Source organism: Penicillium odoratum, assembly GCF_028828045.1.
Source record: "Penicillium odoratum strain IBT 22623 chromosome Unknown utg000006l_segment0_segment0, whole genome shotgun sequence".
Taxonomy (NCBI): Eukaryota; Fungi; Ascomycota; class Eurotiomycetes; order Eurotiales; family Aspergillaceae; genus Penicillium; species Penicillium odoratum.
Window position 1 is genome coordinate 2,788,252 of NW_026643148.1, and position 19,580 is coordinate 2,807,831.

Here is a 19,580-nt window from a genome sequence, read left to right on the forward strand (position 1 = left end):
TGCCGTGTGGCCATGTTATATGAAAAATACATTGACTGAGTACCTATGAATCTATAATACCCATGTAGTTAACTAGCACCTAGGTAGTCTTATCCTCCGATACTAGCCCGTCAACAATGCCTTCGGAACAGCAACTAGATACCGCAACAAAGCTTTCCCATCATGAGACCGTCCCGGCATCTTATTTCCACGAACATTAACCTGCAGAGCCTGATGACTCGTAGCCGGCTCAGAAAGAACAAACTCCGTCTGACACCTTCAAATGCTTATTCGTGGCTTTTTGCACAGCAACAGAACCCCCCGCCACGGGATCACTCGCAGATGCTTCATTGGTAGGCGGATAATCATGTCCAGGAACAGCATCATCGCGTCCGGGAAACTCAAAAGCCACTGCATAGACCTCCACAACTTCCGAGCGTCCCCAACGGAAAAATCACACCGAGCACTCCCAACAACCAGCTTGAAGACGCTGTCGCCAGTGAACACGTTGGGACCGATACGGTACACAGCGTGCTCTGTTGTGTGTCCAGGTAGCCATATCGCCACAGCTGTTAGCTCACCGATGCAGAATGTCTCGTCGGGGCGGAAGAGATGATCAAAAGGAGTTCTCGAGTTCTTCTTTTTGAATATTGAATTTGTGGGCGCAGAAGCTTTGTACGACTGTGAAGTTGTCTCCGATGCAGATTGTGTGTGGTTGGCCTTTTGGCCAAAGTGTTGCTTGGATGTAGTATGAGGCTGACATATGGTGTGTGTGTGCGTGTGTTTCTACGTAGTGAGTGAGCTTGTAAACCTTTTTGTGGATCTTCTTGAGAATTGCATCGGCGGAGTGGGTGCTGACAACATTTGAATGAAGTTGCCAAGGTTAAAGTCTAGGACTGGGCCGATGATCGCATAGTCTTTTGTGCTAGGACATGCGAAAATATACTGCCAGAGCATGTTTTCGATTCGCAGATTGGGTGTAACTAATCCTATCTGTTTTTCGAATAATAGAACTTTGGGGAAATCACATATCATTCTGGTGCTAAAATCCATTTTATAAATCCATTTCATTTGACACGAAGGCCTGATTCCCCTCATCTTGCCATGGTAATGACTGTAGAAACAAATGCTGCGAATATTAGACTCTTTGCCGTAATCATTACCGTAAAACTCTTCTTCGTGTGCAGATAAAGGCACTGCAGAGAAATGCGGTAAAATCCAGGATGTAGTCAATTCATTTTCAATACCTCTGGAATCATCGGTTAAATTCCAAGGGCCACGTTGAACAAACCTTTTTCCAAGTAACAAATCCACCCAACATAAACCCAATCCCCGGCTTTAATGCCTCGCAGTTCTTTGAAGCATACAGTGAGCACAGTTGAAGTTGCTCATCAGTAAGTAAAGGTTGGCCATTAAAATTTAGCGGCGTTGGATTTGAGAGCACTTTACAGTACGTAGACCATGTTGCTCGGCGATTGGCTTTGGAATGATTCGCCACTGATAGATGACTGGTCGTCATGATCGTCAAGTTCATCATGATCATGGTCTCCATTGATTCCGTCAGATTCGGATTGCTCAACAGGTGTGACCCATTGAGAAACATGGAGATCAAGTGTGTGCGTGCGGTGGTTAAAACGGCATTGCCAGCTTTTGACGGCCTTGCAGTTAGGCTTTTGGCAAATGTGACCCATATAGCACTTGATGGATCGACAAGCTCCAGCCTTTGAGCAAGGATGCTGGAGGAGGATATATCTGAGCACCTCGATTACGGTACTAGAGACGTCACTGTGGTCATACTGACAGCTCATATCACCGCATTCGCCGGAGAGGTGATAGCTATTGCACACTCTATGTTCCTTGGCTCTGCGATGATATTCATCAAAGGCGTCAGGGGATGGGTGAGGGCAATACGGGTCCAGGCGGTCGCCATCTTTATTGATAGGGATAAATTCCGCGGATTTGAGACTTTGCGGCGGCAGAGTGGTAGTGAGGAACTCTAGCGTGCGACCTACAACTGTTGGAGAAGACCACAATTGCTTAGGCGATGGAGCCTCCGAGTCTGCTGATTTAGCCAGTTGTTGATTGGGCATCACATGTTGCTTATTGCAACCAACACCAAATTTGCATATTCCCTAATAAAGTATGAGCATGGATGGATGGTTTCGGTAGTAAATAGGGGTTACCTTTTGGAAATGTTTGCAAATCGGCTTAGTACCGTTCACTGTATTATTGACCTTGGTATTGATCGGCTGGACTGCTGCAGCTGGCTTTGTGGGAGTTAGGGGTGTAGACATGAACACAGAGGGTAGTTCTCTAATTGGTAGGTTTAGGTCCTCAAACTCTCGGTGGAAGTTGGCCGCCTTGATGAGGGTAATCCGGTCACTTCCCCTGTATGGAGTCAGCAAGGAGCCGAAGCCGGTGTCGTGACAGCCTGCAAAATAAATGTGACGGCATTGCTGAAGATCCACAAACAGGCGAAACATTTCTATGACAAGCATTAGCATGGTATGGATTGCGCGGAAAAGGATGAGTGCATACCTCTAATTTTGAAATCGCTGCCCTCTTTTTTCTCGGCAGCATCAACGAAATCGAAAAGATCCTGAGCGCGAGTGAAGGATGACGTAAAGGGTGATAGAGAGCGAGCTTCATGCCCAACCATTCCAGCGCGAGCGAGGACCTTAGACAGTCCAAGCATATTGGCATAGACGCGAACCATGATTCGACATGATTCAGCTTGCATTCCCATTGTCGAATGCATTAGTTCCCTAACGGAGTCACTCAGCTCGCGGGCGGCCTTGATACCACCCTCGCTGCCCGCCTTGAGGAAATGCTCTTTGAACTGAGAGGTTTTTGATTAGCTCAATGAAACGAAATATAAAAGTATGAATGGACATGGAAACTTACAAGGTATCCATCTCCATCTACAAGCACTAGGACGAATGGGTTACGGTCCTGACAATTATGGTTAGTAGCTTATCCTGGGATGTTTAGGCGCCCGCTAGCTTACCTGACCCCGAGCCTGTCTCTTGTACTTCTCCCGACCTTCCTTGACTTCCTCATAATCACTCTTCAGAGAGCTGTAGTCGTCCAGAAGATCCTTAAACTGGGTAAGCAAGGCTTGCAAGTTCTCATGGTTGCGTTGATTTTCCCGGGACAAAGATGCAAGGTGATTGTTTAGGGAATCTATATCCGATTCCCTCAGCATCGTGAACTTAGCGGGAAGGCCTCCGCCTATCCCATGTAATGAACAAATTCAAGAAAGATTGGGAACATGTAATTTCGCTCAAAAAAGAGATAAGGATCGACAAGAATGGTGGAATGTTGATACGTGGGGAAGAGGAGAAACTAAATTTGAGCTGTGTTGGCAGAAGCGGTCAATCAACAGTGGGGTATCATCACCTGACTCGCGTTCGCGCATGTGCAGTTTCATCTTTGCAATCTTCCGCTCCTCGCTTCTTGTTTCTACGGAGAATCACAAAGAAATACGCGTTGTATTACATACTGGCTTTCGACAAAGCAATGGCACCAAGCCCAGATTTACGCTGTCTGCGATGCGGGTAGAATCAGTGGGATCAACAAACTGAATTATCCGGATTTGGGGCCTTGGCCACGCTGTTTCATGCAGACTTTTTGTCATCCTTGCTTATGCAGTCTCTTTAGAATCTGGTAGAAAGTCGTTTGGACTTCTTTTGCTCTAGGATCCTCTCTCAATCGAATATGTTGAGTCATTTTCGCGGCCACATCTGTGAAGCCACAAACACATTCGGCATCCCTCGGCCTTTTACCAATTCATGCTTCCACAATCTCCCCGAGTCCTTTACACCCCGTTCTTTCGCCCATCCTGCGAACAAAGACTAAAAAATACCCCGCGACTACATTGCCACGGGTGGATAGCTCGCAAGCGCTATGTCCTCGTGAAAGACCGGTCGCCTGCGTCAGGCCTGTCCGTGGGATTTGGAATTACATCCAAAGCCTGGACCTGAATATGCTGCACATTAGAGCAATGCCCTCTCTGGTCAGTTCTATCGGTGTGGTCCAACAAGCCTCTCTCGCTTGAGATACGTGTTGGTCCCTAGTGACACGGCCTGGCTCCATGCAGCCGGGTCTCCAGGGCATCAATGGCGTATGCGCGTGGCTTGATAGTAGCAGGTACAGACAGAGAGTAACACGGCCTCATGGCGATTACGGCACCATTTCGAGGATATGCTACGGGCGCATATCCATTGATCCCAGGTACTTGAGCGAAGGTGGTGAGATTATTTCATGATAGAATAGGAAAGCTTACCAGCCCAATGATCCCATTTTCCTTCGAATCCAATTACTGCTGGCTGATTCTGCCATAAATTACTTTAATTTGCAAATTCAATTTCTTAAATGGTCCTGATTTAGTCTGTCTACTCTTCAGCATTAATTGAAACCTTATTCGGGGCGTTAACACGGCTCGCGTTGCCTCGGCTTTCGAACATTCACGACATGTCTTTCCCCAACCCAATTCAGGCAAGCAGAATGCTCAATCTATCCACGCCACGTGAAGAAAATTGACAAATGATCGGCAGCCAATGACTTTCATGTTGCACAAAATATTCAAATTGGAAATTTGGTTCCAAATCAGCCTCGGTACACACATGATCCATAGGAGATCGTCGCCCTTGCCATAAAATAAAACAACTAGTACACCCCCGCATGGAATCTGCGAACGCACGCCAGCGTTCTGCGATCGCGACAATGAGAGTCATTTTGTTCTCTCTGAGCGCCTTTGTGTTCTATGCAATCTTCTATTTCTCTCATGTAAACGGGCTCAATGAGCTAAGCCTCAAAGCCATAGCATCCGGCAAGCTTCCAGGTCTCGACGAACCCCTGCGAACCGTTTATACTGGTGTTGAGCCCATTGATCGTCTCCTCACCGTACTCACAACCTTCTTCTATCCGGCTCTGGATGGACAGAGCTCCACCCTCCTACTTCACAGTATAGGGTTCTCTGGCACGTTTGGAGCCGCATGGACTCTTGTTGTGCTCGAGTCATGGCGCAGAGGAAATGCAGGCACCATCGCAGCATTTCCTGCAGTTTTCGGTCTAGCAGCCCAAGTCCTGACCTTTGCATTCGCAACTCCCTTGATCTGTGCCCTCCAACTAGGATGCTCGGTCACCGCGCGCCGCCCCCACGCGGATAACATTCGGGTCCCTCGCGTCGTGCTAGCGGTTCTTCCAGCTGTGTTCGTGATCGGTTTCCTCGTTCCAACGAACTTGATGGTTCTCCCCGCACCGGCCGTGATCTCCTCGGACTGGAAGCAGATTGCAATTGCATCGTGGCACCCCTGGCCTGCATATGTGTCCTTCCTCACAACTGCGGCCTACTATGTTCTCGGTCCATTCTTTACGAAAAACCAACGAGCATCGATATCCGCTTTGCGATGGGTCTACGCGTCTGCATTTATTCATGCTGGACTGAGCCACCTCGTGACTTTGATTGTTTCGGTTGCGACAGTCGTGGCCCCTGCTTTGTTTGATGCTCGCTTCGTTGATTCTCTACATCCGTCCAAGGTGTATTCTTTCCCCGTTCCTTGGTCCGGGTTGACGGTCAACACAGTCGCAGAAGGTGTGCATGTATTTTTGCGTTGGGACTATATGATTGGGTCAGCAGGTATTCTCTTGTGGGCCTTGAAATTGCACACCGTCGCCCACCGACAGATTTTGAGCTCTATTTCTTGGACCAGCCTTCTATTCAAGGTGGCTTTGTTGACGGCTCTTAGTGGGCCGGCTGGTGCTGCTGTTGAGTTGATGTGGGAGCGTGACGAGTTAATCTTTGCTGAGACTGGCCCGAGGCAGCAGATTACCAAGGGCAAGAAGCTCTCATAGTAGACTTTACGGGGGTCCAGTTCAGCCTAATGTTATTAGATGAGCCTACTTCAGCATTTGCCTCGTGGCCTTTCATATATCGACAAATTGATGTTTTTACCTTAAGAGGTCCACCTACATATCAATTCGACAAATTTATTCAATGCTACGTGATAAAATGGGACCTAGAACTATCGGAAAAGAGCATCATGATACAATGGTATCATTTGTTGGGTTATGTATCAGGACTGACAAGTCCATGCTAAGCGTGAACTGCCTGCATGGGCGCTGGGCGTCAAAAACCAGAGGGACGTGACACGAAAACTCCAACAGACTATGAGACAGACAGATTCTTTGAAATCTCATAAATCGCTCTGACGTATGCCTCAGTATTCGGATTTCCCATAGTTCCGTTTTCGCACATGTTATTCATCGCATACCCGATCGTCATCCGTCGATCGAGATCCATCTTCACGGTGGTCAAAGTCAGCGGGAACCATATCAGCAAGGTAGGAAACGAGAAACAACTCACGATCAAAATCGACCCTCCCCAGCCGGTCCACACAGCGACGTTCCCCTCTGGAATCCAAGCACGAGTGCGATAATCCGCCAAACTCACCCCGAGAGCGAAGCGAATATATTGACCAAGGACAAGATCGTACCCTGCAACCTGCTCTTCGAGGAATTTGTCGATCGTAGTACGATCCACGATGCGATGTTCATCAACAGTGCCACTGAGAGACACAATTGAACCGATACGGGCCAGTGCACGCGCATTGCTGAATCCATTGGTGGCACCGACCACAGTCTTCCTGAACGCAGGCGTCATTGAAACCTCCGCGGGAAACGGGGATCCCATAATCGCTCGAACTGGAATGCCAGTGGGATCAAGGTTCTCAATAGGCGGAGACGTAGATGGGATGATTTCCGCCGTGCGATACCACTGATCCTCCGGAACTCCATACTGAAAGTCGGCATCCAACGGACAGGCGATCTCGTCCGCGACAAACTGTTCCAGGGACTTCCCACTGATTCGGCGGATAATCTCACCAACCATATGGCCTTGATTAGCAAGGTGGTAGCCGCTGCTCGAACCAGGGGTCCACCAGGGGGCTTGTTTGGTAATCCTCTCGGTAGCCGCCTTGTTATCACAGAGTTCTTCGAATGTGACGGGGAACTCCCAGGCGGGAAGACCAGACGAGTGGCTCAAGATATGGGAGACTTTGATGTTCTCTTTTCCATTAGCTGCAAATTCGGGCCAGTATGTCGCGACTTTTTCGTTCACGTCGAGTAGGCCACGATCGACCAGGAGCATAGCTGCTAGGTTGGTGACGATCTTGGAGCAGGACCAGACAGCTGTTATGGTGTCTTTTTCCCAGGGTTGAGTCTTGGCCACATCGGCGTGGCCCCCCCACAAGTCAATGACATTCTTTCCATCGATGTTGACGCACAGCGACGCGCCTAGTTCGTCTCCTGAAGAGACTCGTTCCCGCAGAAGCGCCCGCACTGGGTCGAATGCGGGGTCGTTTGTTCCGTGGATCTTCGTCATAGTGGAGACCTTGGAACTTTGGAATTAAAAAACTCAATTGCGTGAATGATGAGTGATAGGTAATGAGTGGTGAGAAAAAAAATGATCACTTTACATGAGTCGAAGCAGGCAGCTCTTATGAATTTCTGTTCATTTCAGTAGTGTAAACCGTGCACTTTCCGCACGTTCTCCACTTGTAAGCACTATATCTCGTTCGTACACAGGTAAGAGCCCTAACACGGGAGATAGCATTTCAGAAGCTGATATTGAATTTTTAATTCTTCCATATTAAAGCGAGCTATGGATGTAGAAACTTTCATGGAAAATCTCTTGTAAATTTGGTCGTCCCAGGTACGTAAAGGGATCAACACATGTAGATCCATGGATTACCCAAAGTGGAAATTCGCCACGGGAGTAATTTCGATCTCTACGACCTTGTCTGGTGATATCACGCGATTTTGAAAAACATGCCGATATCTGCAATGTTTCTGCTGCTGCCTTTCATGCGATCTCAGACTGAGATTAGCCTGCCATAGCCCGAATATGAAACAAGCTGAAGCTCTGGCTTTTTGGTGGTTTCGGCCCGGTCGGGAAACTCCCAGATGATGACGATCTATACTGTGGAATAAGCTTCCTGGAACCCGAGGTTTCCGTTGAAAATCCAAGTGATGAAGTCGTGACAATATTTTTCTTTCAAGGATTTCAACAGATGCAAATTTCATTGAAAGTCCCCTTTGCCTCTCTTTTGGCATTTGCCTGATTGTACATTCCCAGGTCATGGAACCAAACCACCCCTCTCGTCAAGACTCCCATACCTCTACGACAAGTGATGATGACGAATTAGCCACCTATACTACCGGACAGGATCGTCGAAGCTTGAACGATGACTTGGAGACGGCAACTATCACCAGACGGCCGACTGCCCTCCAGGAAGTTGAGCTCGAGCGCATCCAGACCTATCGCCTTCAACACAAGTCAACGGTTGGATCTGGAATCGGAAAAGTCCCCCGCGAACAATGGCTGCCAATGGGAGCAGGAAAGCCATTCCCTCCAGATCTACCCGATCCAGAACAATTCGTCGTGGAATTCACAGGTGTCGATGATCCTCTACATCCGCAAAATTGGTCACTGGCGAAGAAGATCACCATTTCAGTGGTTTTGGCGTACACAACCTTCGTCGCATCGTTTTCCAGCGCGATTTTCTCCGCCGGTATCAGTGAGATCGACAAAAGGTTTCATATCAGCAGTGAGGTTGCCACCCTGGGTGTGACGCTATATGTGCTGGGGTTCGCGTCCGGGCCTACTTTATGGGCACCGGCGAGCGAATTGATTGGCAGAAGATGGCCAATCTGTGTCGGCATGTTTGGATTCTCGATCTTCACGATTGGGACAGCGACATGCAAAGACGTGCAGACACTCATGCTGACTCGGTTCTTTGCGGGATTTTTCTCAGCAAGCCCGATTGCCATTGTCCCGGCCGTCTTTGCCGACATGTATAATAATCAGACTCGCGGAATTGCAATTGCGATGTTTGCGATGGCGGTGTTTGTCGGCCCCTTTGCATCCCCGTTCACCGGTGGCTTTATCACCGACTCATACCTTGGTTGGAGATGGACGATGTATATCGCCAGTATCATGGGGTTTCTGGCAACCGGGCTCTGTCTTGTCTTTCAAAAGGAGACTTATGCCCCAACCATCTTGGTCGAAAAAGCCGTCACACTCCGCAGGCAGACGCATAACTGGGGTATACGTGCGAGACAGGAGGAAGTTGAGCTGGACTTGCACGAACTGATTACTGTCAACTTTAGTCGACCATTTCGCATGCTATTCACCGAGCCGATTGTGTTTCTCGTGCGTCACTCCTCCTCAAGGAACAAACAAGAGCCACTTAGCTGACACTTATTAGATTTCCCTTTGGATGAGCTTTGTATATGGCTTGATCTATGCTCTCCTCAGTGCATATCCTGTCGTCTTCCAAGAAATTCACGGAATGAACCTTGGTGTTGGAAGCCTTCCCTTCATTGGTCTGATTATAGGCGAGCTCTTTGCTGGAGTATATATTTTGTATGATCAAAAGTCATACTCAAAGAAGTTGGCCGCCAACAATAACGTCCCCATTCCTGAATGGCGTCTTCCACCATCCATCGTCGGAGGCGTGTTCTTCACCGTGGGACTTTTCTGGTTCGGTTGGACAGGATGGACTAAATCGATCCATTGGATGGCCCCAACAGCAAGTGGTGTGATCACTGGCTTCGGAATCTACGTGATCTTTCTGCAGTGCTTCAACTATCTGATTGACTCATACTTGACATTGTAAGTCATTCTGAATCTGAGTCCGATTCACACTGACCATAAAATTAGTGCCGCGTCAGTCTTTGCTGCAAATACCATCATCCGTTCATCGGTTGGAGCGGCATTTCCTCTCTTCTCAAAACAAATGTTCAACAATTTGGGAGTCCAATGGGCTGGTACTCTCCTTGGATGCCTTGCTCTTATCATGGTCCCTATTCCACTCTTATTTATCAAAGTCGGGCCTGCCTTGCGAAAGAGGTCCAAGTTTGCGCCGACTGGGGACCCGCGCCCAACGACGCCGGTTGAGAAGAATGAGCGGGCGAGTGTATAGGGCATCCCGCATCATATTGCTATCGCTATCACTTGCGTGAGGGTGTCAATGACACAGACACCTGAGTGGTATTTCATCGGAGAGTCTCACAAAAGTGGCAAACCCACTCCGGGCCGATCGGATTCTGCCGATGTTATCAGTTGGACCCTGTGAATCCCCCAATGTAAGATGTCTGAGATGAGCCAAGACGTCCTGTGATCTTGGCAAGTCAGCATCACGATTAGACAAAGGCCGGTGCATTGTATATTCTGGAATTTTAGGACGTATTTGGGATGCACACGAGATATCAATTTAGTTCTAATTCATTAAACATCAACCATCAAATTCCATTTTCAGCATGGGACCCACTAACAATAGTTGCCGAGCCAAAGACCATGGCAAAGTCATGTCGGCAAAGAAGCGTCCAACCTGAAATTCTCCGGCTGAAAAACCAACTCGCCAAGCCTGCCAAGGGTCTTGGGAGGCGGAGATGATGAGAATCAAATTGCCAATGAATTTTTTTTTCTTTTGATTCTTATCAGAGGTCTTTGGTTGGTGGAGAGAGGAGTTGTTCTTTTAATTTCATTTTATTTGAAAGGCTTGAGTCCCATTCCACTGCTCGAAATCCCAGCGCAGTACTGTGTCGCAACGACAACAGTGGTTTATACCCTGTATTTTCGAAGCACGTAATAGCTGTTTGCTTGCTAGAATGGGGTTCAACAGCTGGATTCACGATACCAACCTCCGGGTTGCTCAAAGCCCTGTAGGAAGATGGTTTCGATTGGAAAACTCCGGGCGTGTAAGTTATTTCGGCAAAGACAACATCGAAGTTTACTGGGATTGACAACCATATTCCACAGCCTAGAGAGAGAAAGGGTAGCTTTTTCTTCACTGAAATGCGTGCGGGTCTTGCAACTTTCTTCGCGATGGCCTATATCATCTCCGTGAATGCGAATATCACTTCCACGACTGGCGGCACATGTGTCTGCCCCGAAGAAAGCATGTCAGACTACTGCGCCACGAATACCGAATATCTTCTCTGCGTACAAGAAGTGAAGCGCGACCTGGTTACCGCAACTGCCGCAATCTCCGCCCTCTCAACATTCTGCATGGGTCTTTTCGCCAACCTTCCAATCGCTCTCGCGCCGGGAATGGGCTTGAATGCGTATTTCGCTTACACAGTTGTCGGCACACATGGATCTGGCTTGATTCCATACCGCGTGGCTCTAACGGCTGTCTTTGTCGAGGGCTTTGTCTTCCTAGGCCTGACTCTGTGTGGTATGCGACAATGGTTGGCTCGTGCACTCCCTGCTTCGATCAAGCTAGCCACGGGTGTCGGAATTGGATTATATCTTGCCCTCATTGGTCTCACCTATAGTGCTGGCATTGGCCTAATACAAGGTGGAGTTGATACCCCCATCGAACTAGCCGGGTGCGCGGATCAGTACTTTGATTCAGATACTGGGCTTTGTATCAGCAGCGAAAAGATGCGCAGCGCAACAATGTGGGTTGGCATTTTCTGTGGCGGATTCTTGACTGCGCTGTTGATGATGTACCGTGTCAAGGGTGCTGTCATCATTGGTATCCTGCTTGTCTCGATTATCTCATGGCCCCGGACGACTCCTGTGACTTACTTCCCCTACACCGACTTGGGAACGAGTATGTTTGACTTTTTCAAGCAAGTTGTGACATTCCATCCTATCAAACACATCCTATCTGCTCAGCAGTGGGATATCTCCGGGCACGGATCACAGTTCGGTCTTGCATTTATCACATTTTTGTATGTTGATATTCTGGATACGACTGGTACCATGTACTCCATGGCTCGATTTGCAGGTGCTATCGATGAAAAGACCCAAGATTTCGAAGGAAGTGCTATCGCCTATGTAAGTTCCTACTACTTTCGAAACGAACCTTCCAAAAAGCTAACATTCTCCAGATGGTTGACGCAATCTCCATCTCAATCGGATCTCTCTTCGGCAGTCCCCCCGTGACGGCATTTGTCGAATCTGGCGCCGGAATTTCCGAAGGTGGAAAAACAGGCCTGACATCCTGCATGACGGGTATCGCATTTTTCATCTCTGTCTTCTTCGCTCCGATCTTCGCTTCCATCCCTGCTTGGGCAACAGGTTGCACGCTCGTGATTGTCGGTGCACTCATGGCCAAGTCCGCTGCCGATATCAACTGGCGATACTACGGCGACGCGATCCCGGCATTTTTGACCATCGCCATCATGCCTTTCACGTACAGCATTGCGTACGGTCTGATTGCGGGTATCCTCAGCTATATTCTTCTTAACTCGATTGCTTGGATTCTTGAAAAGGTCAGTGGAGGTCGGATTGTTCCCCCAAACAAGGATGAATCGGATCCCTGGTCTTGGAAACTTCCTGGAGGTGTCTTACCTCCATGGGTTAAGCGTGCTGCACGGGGTCAGAAAGACTTTTGGCGGCGGGATGAAGAGAGTCAGGAGTTGGAAGAATCTGGATCTTTTAGTTCGTCACAGCAGGAGCGTGTCGCTATTGAAAAGGGCCAGAGCTCTGGAGCAAGAACCGAGTAACGCTCTCGGGACGATAATGGCCCCCAGCCAGTGCACATAGTATTATATGCTTGAATAAATTATTGTTTCTGCTATTCGCAGTTTACAAAATCTTCATACTCCGCGCTCTATTCTTTGCCCAATTTTTATTTTCTTCGAAATGACCCTTGGCCCCGAGGTTGTTTTGAATTTGAACTGATATGGGAAACGCTGTGTTGCAAAACTTCAAGTACATGTTTATAGAATCTGCAGCTCCGAGTATCACTAGAGCAACCCCCAAGCAATTTATTAGGTCATGATATTAATATATACATTCACCTCAAGCTATCTGTGCATATATTCCGAGTGAAATGCCTTATAGCCACTGTCTGATCGTATCATCTGGTCCGAATTCTCACTGGCAATAACACTGTGGCGATAATAATTACGTGCCTCCAAAAGCCGATCCCCAATCCAGCCCCTGTAGATAGGATCATTTGTCTCAATCGCTGCCATCTCGAGTCCCCACGAAAAAGGAGACATGTTCCTTTTATTGTGGGCAAAGGCCTCATGTGCAATATGAGGTATGGTAGAGAGGGCTTCGAAATGTGAAACCTCCATTGGGCTGTCTTCGTATAGCATGCGCCGATGAAATAGCATAAGGCCTGAGTAGTACACCACCGCGAGCTGGGCTGTATAGAGAGCCCGTTCCACAGGAGCACGGTAAGGTCGCTTTGCCATAATAAAGATGTCGTCGTAATTCTGCTTTTTGTAAGAACATACTATCGTAACTTAGGGTTGACAAATGGACAGAACTGACCTGTCTCATATGCTGCAATCGACAAAAAATATCATCCTCCGTAAGAGGCAACTTTCTGTGCTCTAGATCCGGTGTAGACAACATCTGACACACCCTGGAACGGAGTGAGAAAGATTCGTGTAGTAACTCAAGGCTGCGATAGTTTTCCAAGTCGTCCAACCATTCGTCTTGTGGGTACTCGCTCCCCCAGCACTGCAAATGGGCCCGTCGGGCATTTCGGACAAGGAAACAGTCAGGACTTCTGACAGAATGATATAATTTAGTGATAAAGCTGTCTGGGGCGGTGTGGAGACCGCTTCCGAGACTAATGTAGCTGCCATAAAGTCATTTTGTTGTCCGGGTATGAAATTGGGTGGGATTGGTAAATAAGCCTCACAATATCCAAACCAGCAGTAGTGCAGAGAGAGAGGAGAACGGCTGAATCTCGGATTCAGCCACCCCATTCTCATGTGATGGCAGCGAATTATTTCCGCCGAGGGCTGAAGAGTAATTTCCAGACTCCAGCAGAGCTTCAACACCCTTCAGGTGAATCGTAATATGTTGATTGGAATAACCAAGCTTCAACTCATAATGTGCCATCAAGAAGAGACAAGTGAGGCTTGAGTCCAAGTCTGGCTTCACATCTTGATCGAGCAAGAGATTCAACTCGTTGAGTGCAATGCCATAATTTCGAGCCGCATATTGCGAGGCCGGACGCAAATATGAGTGCCCCAAGTTCTGTAATTCACTCGCCGACGAAGCAATTATCATGTACATTATGGCTGCATTCCGAGGAGCCAGTTTATGGTAGATATATGAGAGACAGCTCCATTTCCAGGGCTTTCCGGTCCAAGCGACAAGGTTCGAAGAAGAGAAGTATTCTAGACACTGGCGGTCTGTCGACGAAAGAAGTAAAGAGTTCGCACACGGAATATGGCTAGTATCCAATACTGGGAGTATTGGCCCTAAAAGAATTGATCTCAAAATGAGCATCTGGTGAAGGGACTATGCTGTAACGAGCGCACCTAGGATCCCCAGACGAGAGGGGTGACTCGGGAGGACCTTGGGTCTTATTGGCCGCGGGTGTGCAAACCTGTGTGCCGGTAGACTGTGTGACTTAGTCTGCTGAGGTATTCGCATTGTCCGTTGCTTCCGGATATGAGGAATCCAGCTGCACGATAGAGTCAAACGATGACAGGTACTGCAGATTGGACGCCGTTCATCGCATTTTACCTTGCGTTCTCGACAGGTGGTGCAACCTGTCCTTGATCTTTGTGGCATGGATTGCGTAGTTTTCGCGACGAGGAAAATATAACGTTTTGGTGCGTATGCAGTCAAGAGGGGGAAGAATCATTGAAGTGTAATGACGCTCAAGTAGTAGACCAAAACATGTGGGGTTGTGGATGTGGAGAAAGAAGAAGAGAGAAAAGAAGCGTGTACGAAGATAAGCCTCATGAACCGAAACGAGACTAGTTGCGGGGAAATGTAAACGCAGCGATAAGCGTTCTTCCCTGATTGGCCCATGATGGACCGACTTCCGTCTTCCTGAACCAGGCTACGGCGTACATTTCGATCCGTTTTAATGTAGGCTGGAAGATACGCTAGAGTTTAAACACAAGGTTGACAAGGCCAGCAAAACACGAGAAACAGACAAATGAATGATTGATCACAGACTATATAAGGCGTTAAACAGACCTTGACGAGGCTAAGTCTGAATGATTGAGCACTACGTAAGGTCCAAACCAAGATCATATGACTTTTCTTATGTTCTGGCCATCTCCTTTTGCCAATCGGAGTACACTGCCTGGAACACTTCATCTTTTGTGGCTACATCAAATCCTACCAGCGCCAATGTCTTGCCAGTAATGATTGCACTTTCATAAGCTGCATCAGTTCCTGCTGCATCAGTGAAGTTGGCACTATGAGGTGATACCCCTTTTGCGCATGGAATTCCAAACAGAGCATGCAATGCCGGAACGACGTAGCCGACATTTCCTTCCGATAATTAGCATCATGATTTGCGAGGTATATTGGAGTAACATACCGACGTCGGATGAGCCCGAGGCAACCTGATCCCGAATTTTCATGACACCCTTCCCATACGCCGCGATATTTTGCTGATACCTCTCACACAGTGTCTCATTCACAGTGACATCTGCATAGTATGGTTCTCTATTTTCAATTCATCAGCGCCCGTGAATTTCAAGTCCGTCAGGCGTGTAAGGTGAACATACTTCTGAATATCAACCTGACACCCCGTTGCCGTTGCTGCAGCCTTCGCGCAGTTAATGACCCGCTCCACTAGTGCTTGTAGTCCATTGAGATTTAGACTGCGGGCCTGAAGTGCCACCCGCGCCTGAGCTGGGATCACGTTGATAGTCTTCTCGCCATCTAGAAAGACCGCATGTATGCGTTCATCAGGAAGGATTTGCTGCCGCAAAAGGGAGATGTTGTTATATGCTGCAACTGCTGCATCGAGTGCATTGATTCCCATCCATGGTGTTCCTCCTGCATGGGTATTCTTTCCTCGGAACTCGACCTCGATGTACTGGCGTGCGATCATTCTACAACCTGCCACTCCTTCGATTCCGGCAGCCTTGTGCTCTGCATAAAGAGGGCTGGGATGACTGAGCCAAGATTCAGCATGTCAGCAGGTTGGACGACGCGTAAACAAGGAAATAGTGAATACATACGCCATCAAAGAGACATCTACTCCCTTGTACGCTCCACCATCCAGAAGCATGATCTTGCCACCTTTCCCTTCTTCATCCGGGGTGCCGAGGAGCTGGGTCCGACCTGGGATGTTGAATTTCTTCAAGACGGTAGACAGGGCATGGAAGGCTGCAATAGAGCTTGTGGCTATGAGGTTGTGGCCACATGCGTGCCCGATCCCAGGGAGACAGTCGTACTCGGCGTTGTAGTTGATGAGTCTCCCACCAGAGCCACTCAAAACTTCAAAGGCAGTTTCAATTCCATACGCATGGCGCTTTACATCATAACCGAGGGACTCAAAAAAGAGACATATAGCGTCATGCGCAAGAACTTCTTTTTGACCAAGCTCAGGGTTCGACCAGATCTGATCGCTAATTGTCAGCATTTAATTTGTCAACAAGCTCACCCAGCAGGAAGCGAGAGATCATACAGTTCTGTTCAGTTCTTGAAGATGCTTTTCGACTGCTTCGATAGCAGCATCTACCTCTACTCGAACTTCCTGTGCAGAAAGTGGGATCTGAGAAATACTGCCCATTTTGGTTTTGTTTTCGTGCCTATTTTGCGCCTGCGTTTGATCCGCCTGTTGTTTAGATTTTGACTGACGCGAGATGGCTGCTTCTTATACCCTTTCTCTTGCGACATGATCGGCTGGGTGGTGGTATAGGCATAATTGTCTGGGTATTGGCATAAGCAATAATCGCCTGGGTAGTAGCATAAGCATAGTCACCTGGGTAGTAGCATAAGCATAGTCACCTGGGTGGTAGCATAAGCATAATTGATGGTAGCTTAAGATTAATCCCGCTGTTTGAGGCCTAAGTCAAAAGCGGCTAGAACAACGATAAGACCACTGGCACTAAAACGTGACCCTTCACCTGATTGGACATCTTTATTGCCGACCGCAGACTTTGATTGGATGGACTCAAGACTTTCTAACCGAGAACCAATCGGCTGCCTCAACTAGAATAAGGACTCATAGTATCAGACGCTCATGCCTTTGACATGCTTAAAGTTGATATAATACTATACACGAATGAGCTCTCATCGTCATGTTTTCCGCGGGATAAGCAATCTGAATTTTCCTATCAAAGATCGACCAAACCATTCCGTATATCTATCTCAAAATCTCCGAGGCACGGTTGGTCCTCGCCTCGCGTTGCCCAGAACAACATGATGTTTCTGAATTTTACTTCATATCTAATCAGTTGTTAGATAGATAGGATTTTCCGTCTACTTTTCTTAGTTTATCAGGGCCTGGGCCAGATAATTTAGCGCTTTCTTTCGATTCTCAAATCAACCAATCGTGTCGAGCTTTCACAGAGCTCACATTCATAGCACGGCTGCAGCCATAGAAATTGCTTATGATAAGGGAATATAAGGAGGGAGAAGAAGATAGGGAAATCAGTATTACTTTAGCCATGATAGGCGAAACGCCACACTTCGATTCTCATCAAAGATCCTATTTGTGAGAGTATCTAAAAGAGGGAGCGAGTCCTCTCGATCGTTTATCACGAACTTCCCTTTTGTGGAAACGATTCGTAACCATGGCCGATATGTTGAAGACACCGGATGTTTTAGAAGCCCCAGAGAAGAACAACAATGATACCGACTTGGGAGAAGTCTGGGAAGTTTTTGATCCTGCGGAGGAGCGGAGGCTTGTGAGAATGATTGATTTCAGGCAAGTATTAGATCCCACATGGTGAAATGACCTCTATCAATAGGCAGAAATTCTAACATAATTTGAGAAAGCCAGAATCCTTCCTTTGATGCTCATTGCATACATGCTCCAATTTCTCGATAAGCAGACATTGAGCTCATCTACAATTATGGGCATACTAACAGACCTCAAGTTGCATGGCTCTGAGTATAATTGGGCCTCGAGCTGCTTCTATTTTGGCTATCTTTTTGCAACATACCCGGTTTCGTTGATCTTAATCAAGTTTCCGCTGGGAAAGTCCCTATCAATCATGTTGTAGGTTCCCAGTCTACCAAATCATTGAAATTCGAACTGGCGCTGATTTATCATTCGATCACAGTTTGCTTTGGGCCATCATACTTGCGTGCCATGCTGCGACAAAGAACTTTGCGACACTGATGGTTGCAAGATTCTTCCTAGGTATTGCCGAGGCGAGCATCTCGCCCGGATTCAGTCTGATCACATCACTCTGGTATCGAACCTCAGAGCAACCATGGAGGCACGGTCTTTGGTTCTGCGGAAATTCAATCTCATCGGTCTTCAGTGGACTAATCGGATACGGCATCTATCATATCCATGATAGTCTGGCTTCCTGGAAGGTTCGTGTTGTTCCCGCCTGTTCCTATAATGATCACGCGACCTAGTCCATTACTGATTGATTTAGTGGCTCTTCATTATTTTCGGCATTATTACCTTTGCGTGGGGGCTCGTCCTATTATGGCGCTTGCCTGATAGTCCCCAAAATGCCAATTTCCTTAGTGAGAAGGAGAAGAAGATTGCCATGCACCGATTGAAGGCCAACCAAGCAGGTTTCAAGAGCGATAAACTAGAGTTTTCTCAGATAAAAGAGGCTCTTCTCGATTATAAGACTTGGCTTGTGGCTGTCTATTCTCTCACCACAAATATCCCTAATGGAGGAAGTTTAGCTGTGAGTGAAGTCCATGGATAAATGTACACCATACACCCTCTGCTGACACTATTTTCAGTTCTCTTCATTGATTCTTGAAGGATTTGGCTTTTCGGTTCTAAATACTTTCTTGATGGCAATGCCAGCGGGATTTTTCGTGTTTTTGTTTGTTCTTTCGACGTGAGTGCCCTTCTATGCATATTGTGATTCGTAACTCTGATTTTCTGAATTTCTTCAGAACATTCCTATCTTCAAAGCTGCCGAATGCCAGGTGTCTGATAATTGCAGCGGTCAATGTAATAAGGTTTGTGACCGTCCCCTGAGTTTACTACATATGCCCCAGAGATGACTAATTTTGAGCTTTTGCGGCTCTCTAGCATTACTGGCGCCGCTGTTATCTATAGTTGCAACTCTGTTGGAGCGAAATACGTTGGACTTTGCCTTCTGAATGTCTTTTCCAGTGGCATGCCTCTCTCAATGGCTCTGGTCAGCTCTAACACAGGAGGCTTCACAAAACGCGCCACCGTGACCACAGTTTTGTTCACGTGCTATTGCGCTGGAAATATTATCGGTCCTCAGCTGTTCTTCGCCAGGGAGGCCCCTCGCTACAAGGTAATTACCCCAATCTCTCTAAAGCTCGTCATTGACCCAGGCTAAAACTGAATAGTCTGGCTTCCTCGCCATAATGATATGTTTTGCGATATCCACTGTGACCATCCTCGTTCTTCGCTATTTGCTAGTTCTTGAGAATAACAAGCGAGATCGCACGTCCGTTCCGGTGGAACAAAGGGAAGAAGAACTACGCTTGGCAGACTTGACAGATATCGAAAACAAAAATTTCCGATACGCTTATTAGGTCCAGCGCTGCTATAGACCAATCCTTGATATATTTGCTTGAATTCTCTTTGTTAGAACTAAGGTCACCGCGACTTGCAAGAATATGTGCGGGTTTTGCTGCTGTGTTGCTATTGGCCTTAGGATTCAGACCGGATACGAGAAACGTCGCTGCC

At 47.6% G+C, this 19,580-nt stretch overlaps 9 protein-coding genes across 9 annotated transcripts; 4 read left to right on the forward strand and 5 right to left on the reverse strand.

Moving 5' to 3' along the window:
- Positions 1–1,424: 1,424 nt before the first annotated feature.
- N7520_009497 (Zinc finger CCCH-type) lies at positions 1,425–3,184 on the reverse strand (the record flags this gene model as incomplete). Its single annotated transcript, XM_057143431.1, has 5 exons — positions 1,425–2,111; positions 2,163–2,464; positions 2,518–2,818; positions 2,884–2,931; positions 2,987–3,184. The coding sequence occupies 5 exons, from the start codon at positions 3,182–3,184 to the stop codon at positions 1,425–1,427; spliced, it is 1,536 nt and encodes a 511-aa protein (XP_056992719.1).
- A 1,520-nt stretch (positions 3,185–4,704) lies between these two features.
- On the forward strand, positions 4,705–5,835 carry N7520_009498 (uncharacterized protein; the record flags this gene model as incomplete). Its single annotated transcript, XM_057143432.1, has 1 exon — positions 4,705–5,835. One exon carries the CDS (start codon positions 4,705–4,707, stop codon positions 5,833–5,835), a length of 1,131 nt encoding a protein of 376 aa, XP_056992720.1.
- Positions 5,836–6,148: 313 nt separating this feature from the next.
- On the reverse strand, positions 6,149–7,363 carry N7520_009499 (serine hydrolase domain-containing protein; the record flags this gene model as incomplete). The annotated part of the gene is made up of 1 exon (XM_057143433.1): positions 6,149–7,363. One exon carries the CDS (start codon positions 7,361–7,363, stop codon positions 6,149–6,151), a length of 1,215 nt encoding a protein of 404 aa, XP_056992721.1.
- Positions 7,364–8,119: 756 nt separating this feature from the next.
- Positions 8,120–9,965, forward strand: N7520_009500 (MFS transporter; the record flags this gene model as incomplete). Its single annotated transcript, XM_057143434.1, has 3 exons — positions 8,120–9,193; positions 9,249–9,655; positions 9,704–9,965. The coding sequence occupies 3 exons, from the start codon at positions 8,120–8,122 to the stop codon at positions 9,963–9,965; spliced, it is 1,743 nt and encodes a 580-aa protein (XP_056992722.1).
- A 688-nt stretch (positions 9,966–10,653) lies between these two features.
- Positions 10,654–12,501, forward strand: N7520_009501 (NCS2 family permease; the record flags this gene model as incomplete). The annotated part of the gene is made up of 3 exons (XM_057143435.1): positions 10,654–10,743; positions 10,805–11,830; positions 11,884–12,501. 3 exons carry the CDS (start codon positions 10,654–10,656, stop codon positions 12,499–12,501), a joined length of 1,734 nt encoding a protein of 577 aa, XP_056992723.1.
- A 303-nt stretch (positions 12,502–12,804) lies between these two features.
- Positions 12,805–13,200, reverse strand: N7520_009502 (uncharacterized protein; the record flags this gene model as incomplete). Its single annotated transcript, XM_057143436.1, has 1 exon — positions 12,805–13,200. The coding sequence occupies one exon, from the start codon at positions 13,198–13,200 to the stop codon at positions 12,805–12,807; it is 396 nt and encodes a 131-aa protein (XP_056992724.1).
- Positions 13,201–13,651: 451 nt separating this feature from the next.
- On the reverse strand, positions 13,652–14,035 carry N7520_009503 (uncharacterized protein; the record flags this gene model as incomplete). The annotated part of the gene is made up of 1 exon (XM_057143437.1): positions 13,652–14,035. One exon carries the CDS (start codon positions 14,033–14,035, stop codon positions 13,652–13,654), a length of 384 nt encoding a protein of 127 aa, XP_056992725.1.
- A 985-nt stretch (positions 14,036–15,020) lies between these two features.
- On the reverse strand, positions 15,021–16,505 carry N7520_009504 (M20 family metallopeptidase; the record flags this gene model as incomplete). The annotated part of the gene is made up of 5 exons (XM_057143438.1): positions 15,021–15,253; positions 15,303–15,430; positions 15,493–15,885; positions 15,952–16,334; positions 16,401–16,505. The coding sequence occupies 5 exons, from the start codon at positions 16,503–16,505 to the stop codon at positions 15,021–15,023; spliced, it is 1,242 nt and encodes a 413-aa protein (XP_056992726.1).
- A 1,006-nt stretch (positions 16,506–17,511) lies between these two features.
- N7520_009505 (uncharacterized protein) lies at positions 17,512–19,426 on the forward strand (the record flags this gene model as incomplete). Its single annotated transcript, XM_057143439.1, has 8 exons — positions 17,512–17,625; positions 17,713–17,939; positions 18,004–18,262; positions 18,328–18,591; positions 18,650–18,750; positions 18,809–18,874; positions 18,948–19,182; positions 19,238–19,426. The coding sequence occupies 8 exons, from the start codon at positions 17,512–17,514 to the stop codon at positions 19,424–19,426; spliced, it is 1,455 nt and encodes a 484-aa protein (XP_056992727.1).
- Between the last annotated feature and the right edge of the window lie 154 nt (positions 19,427–19,580).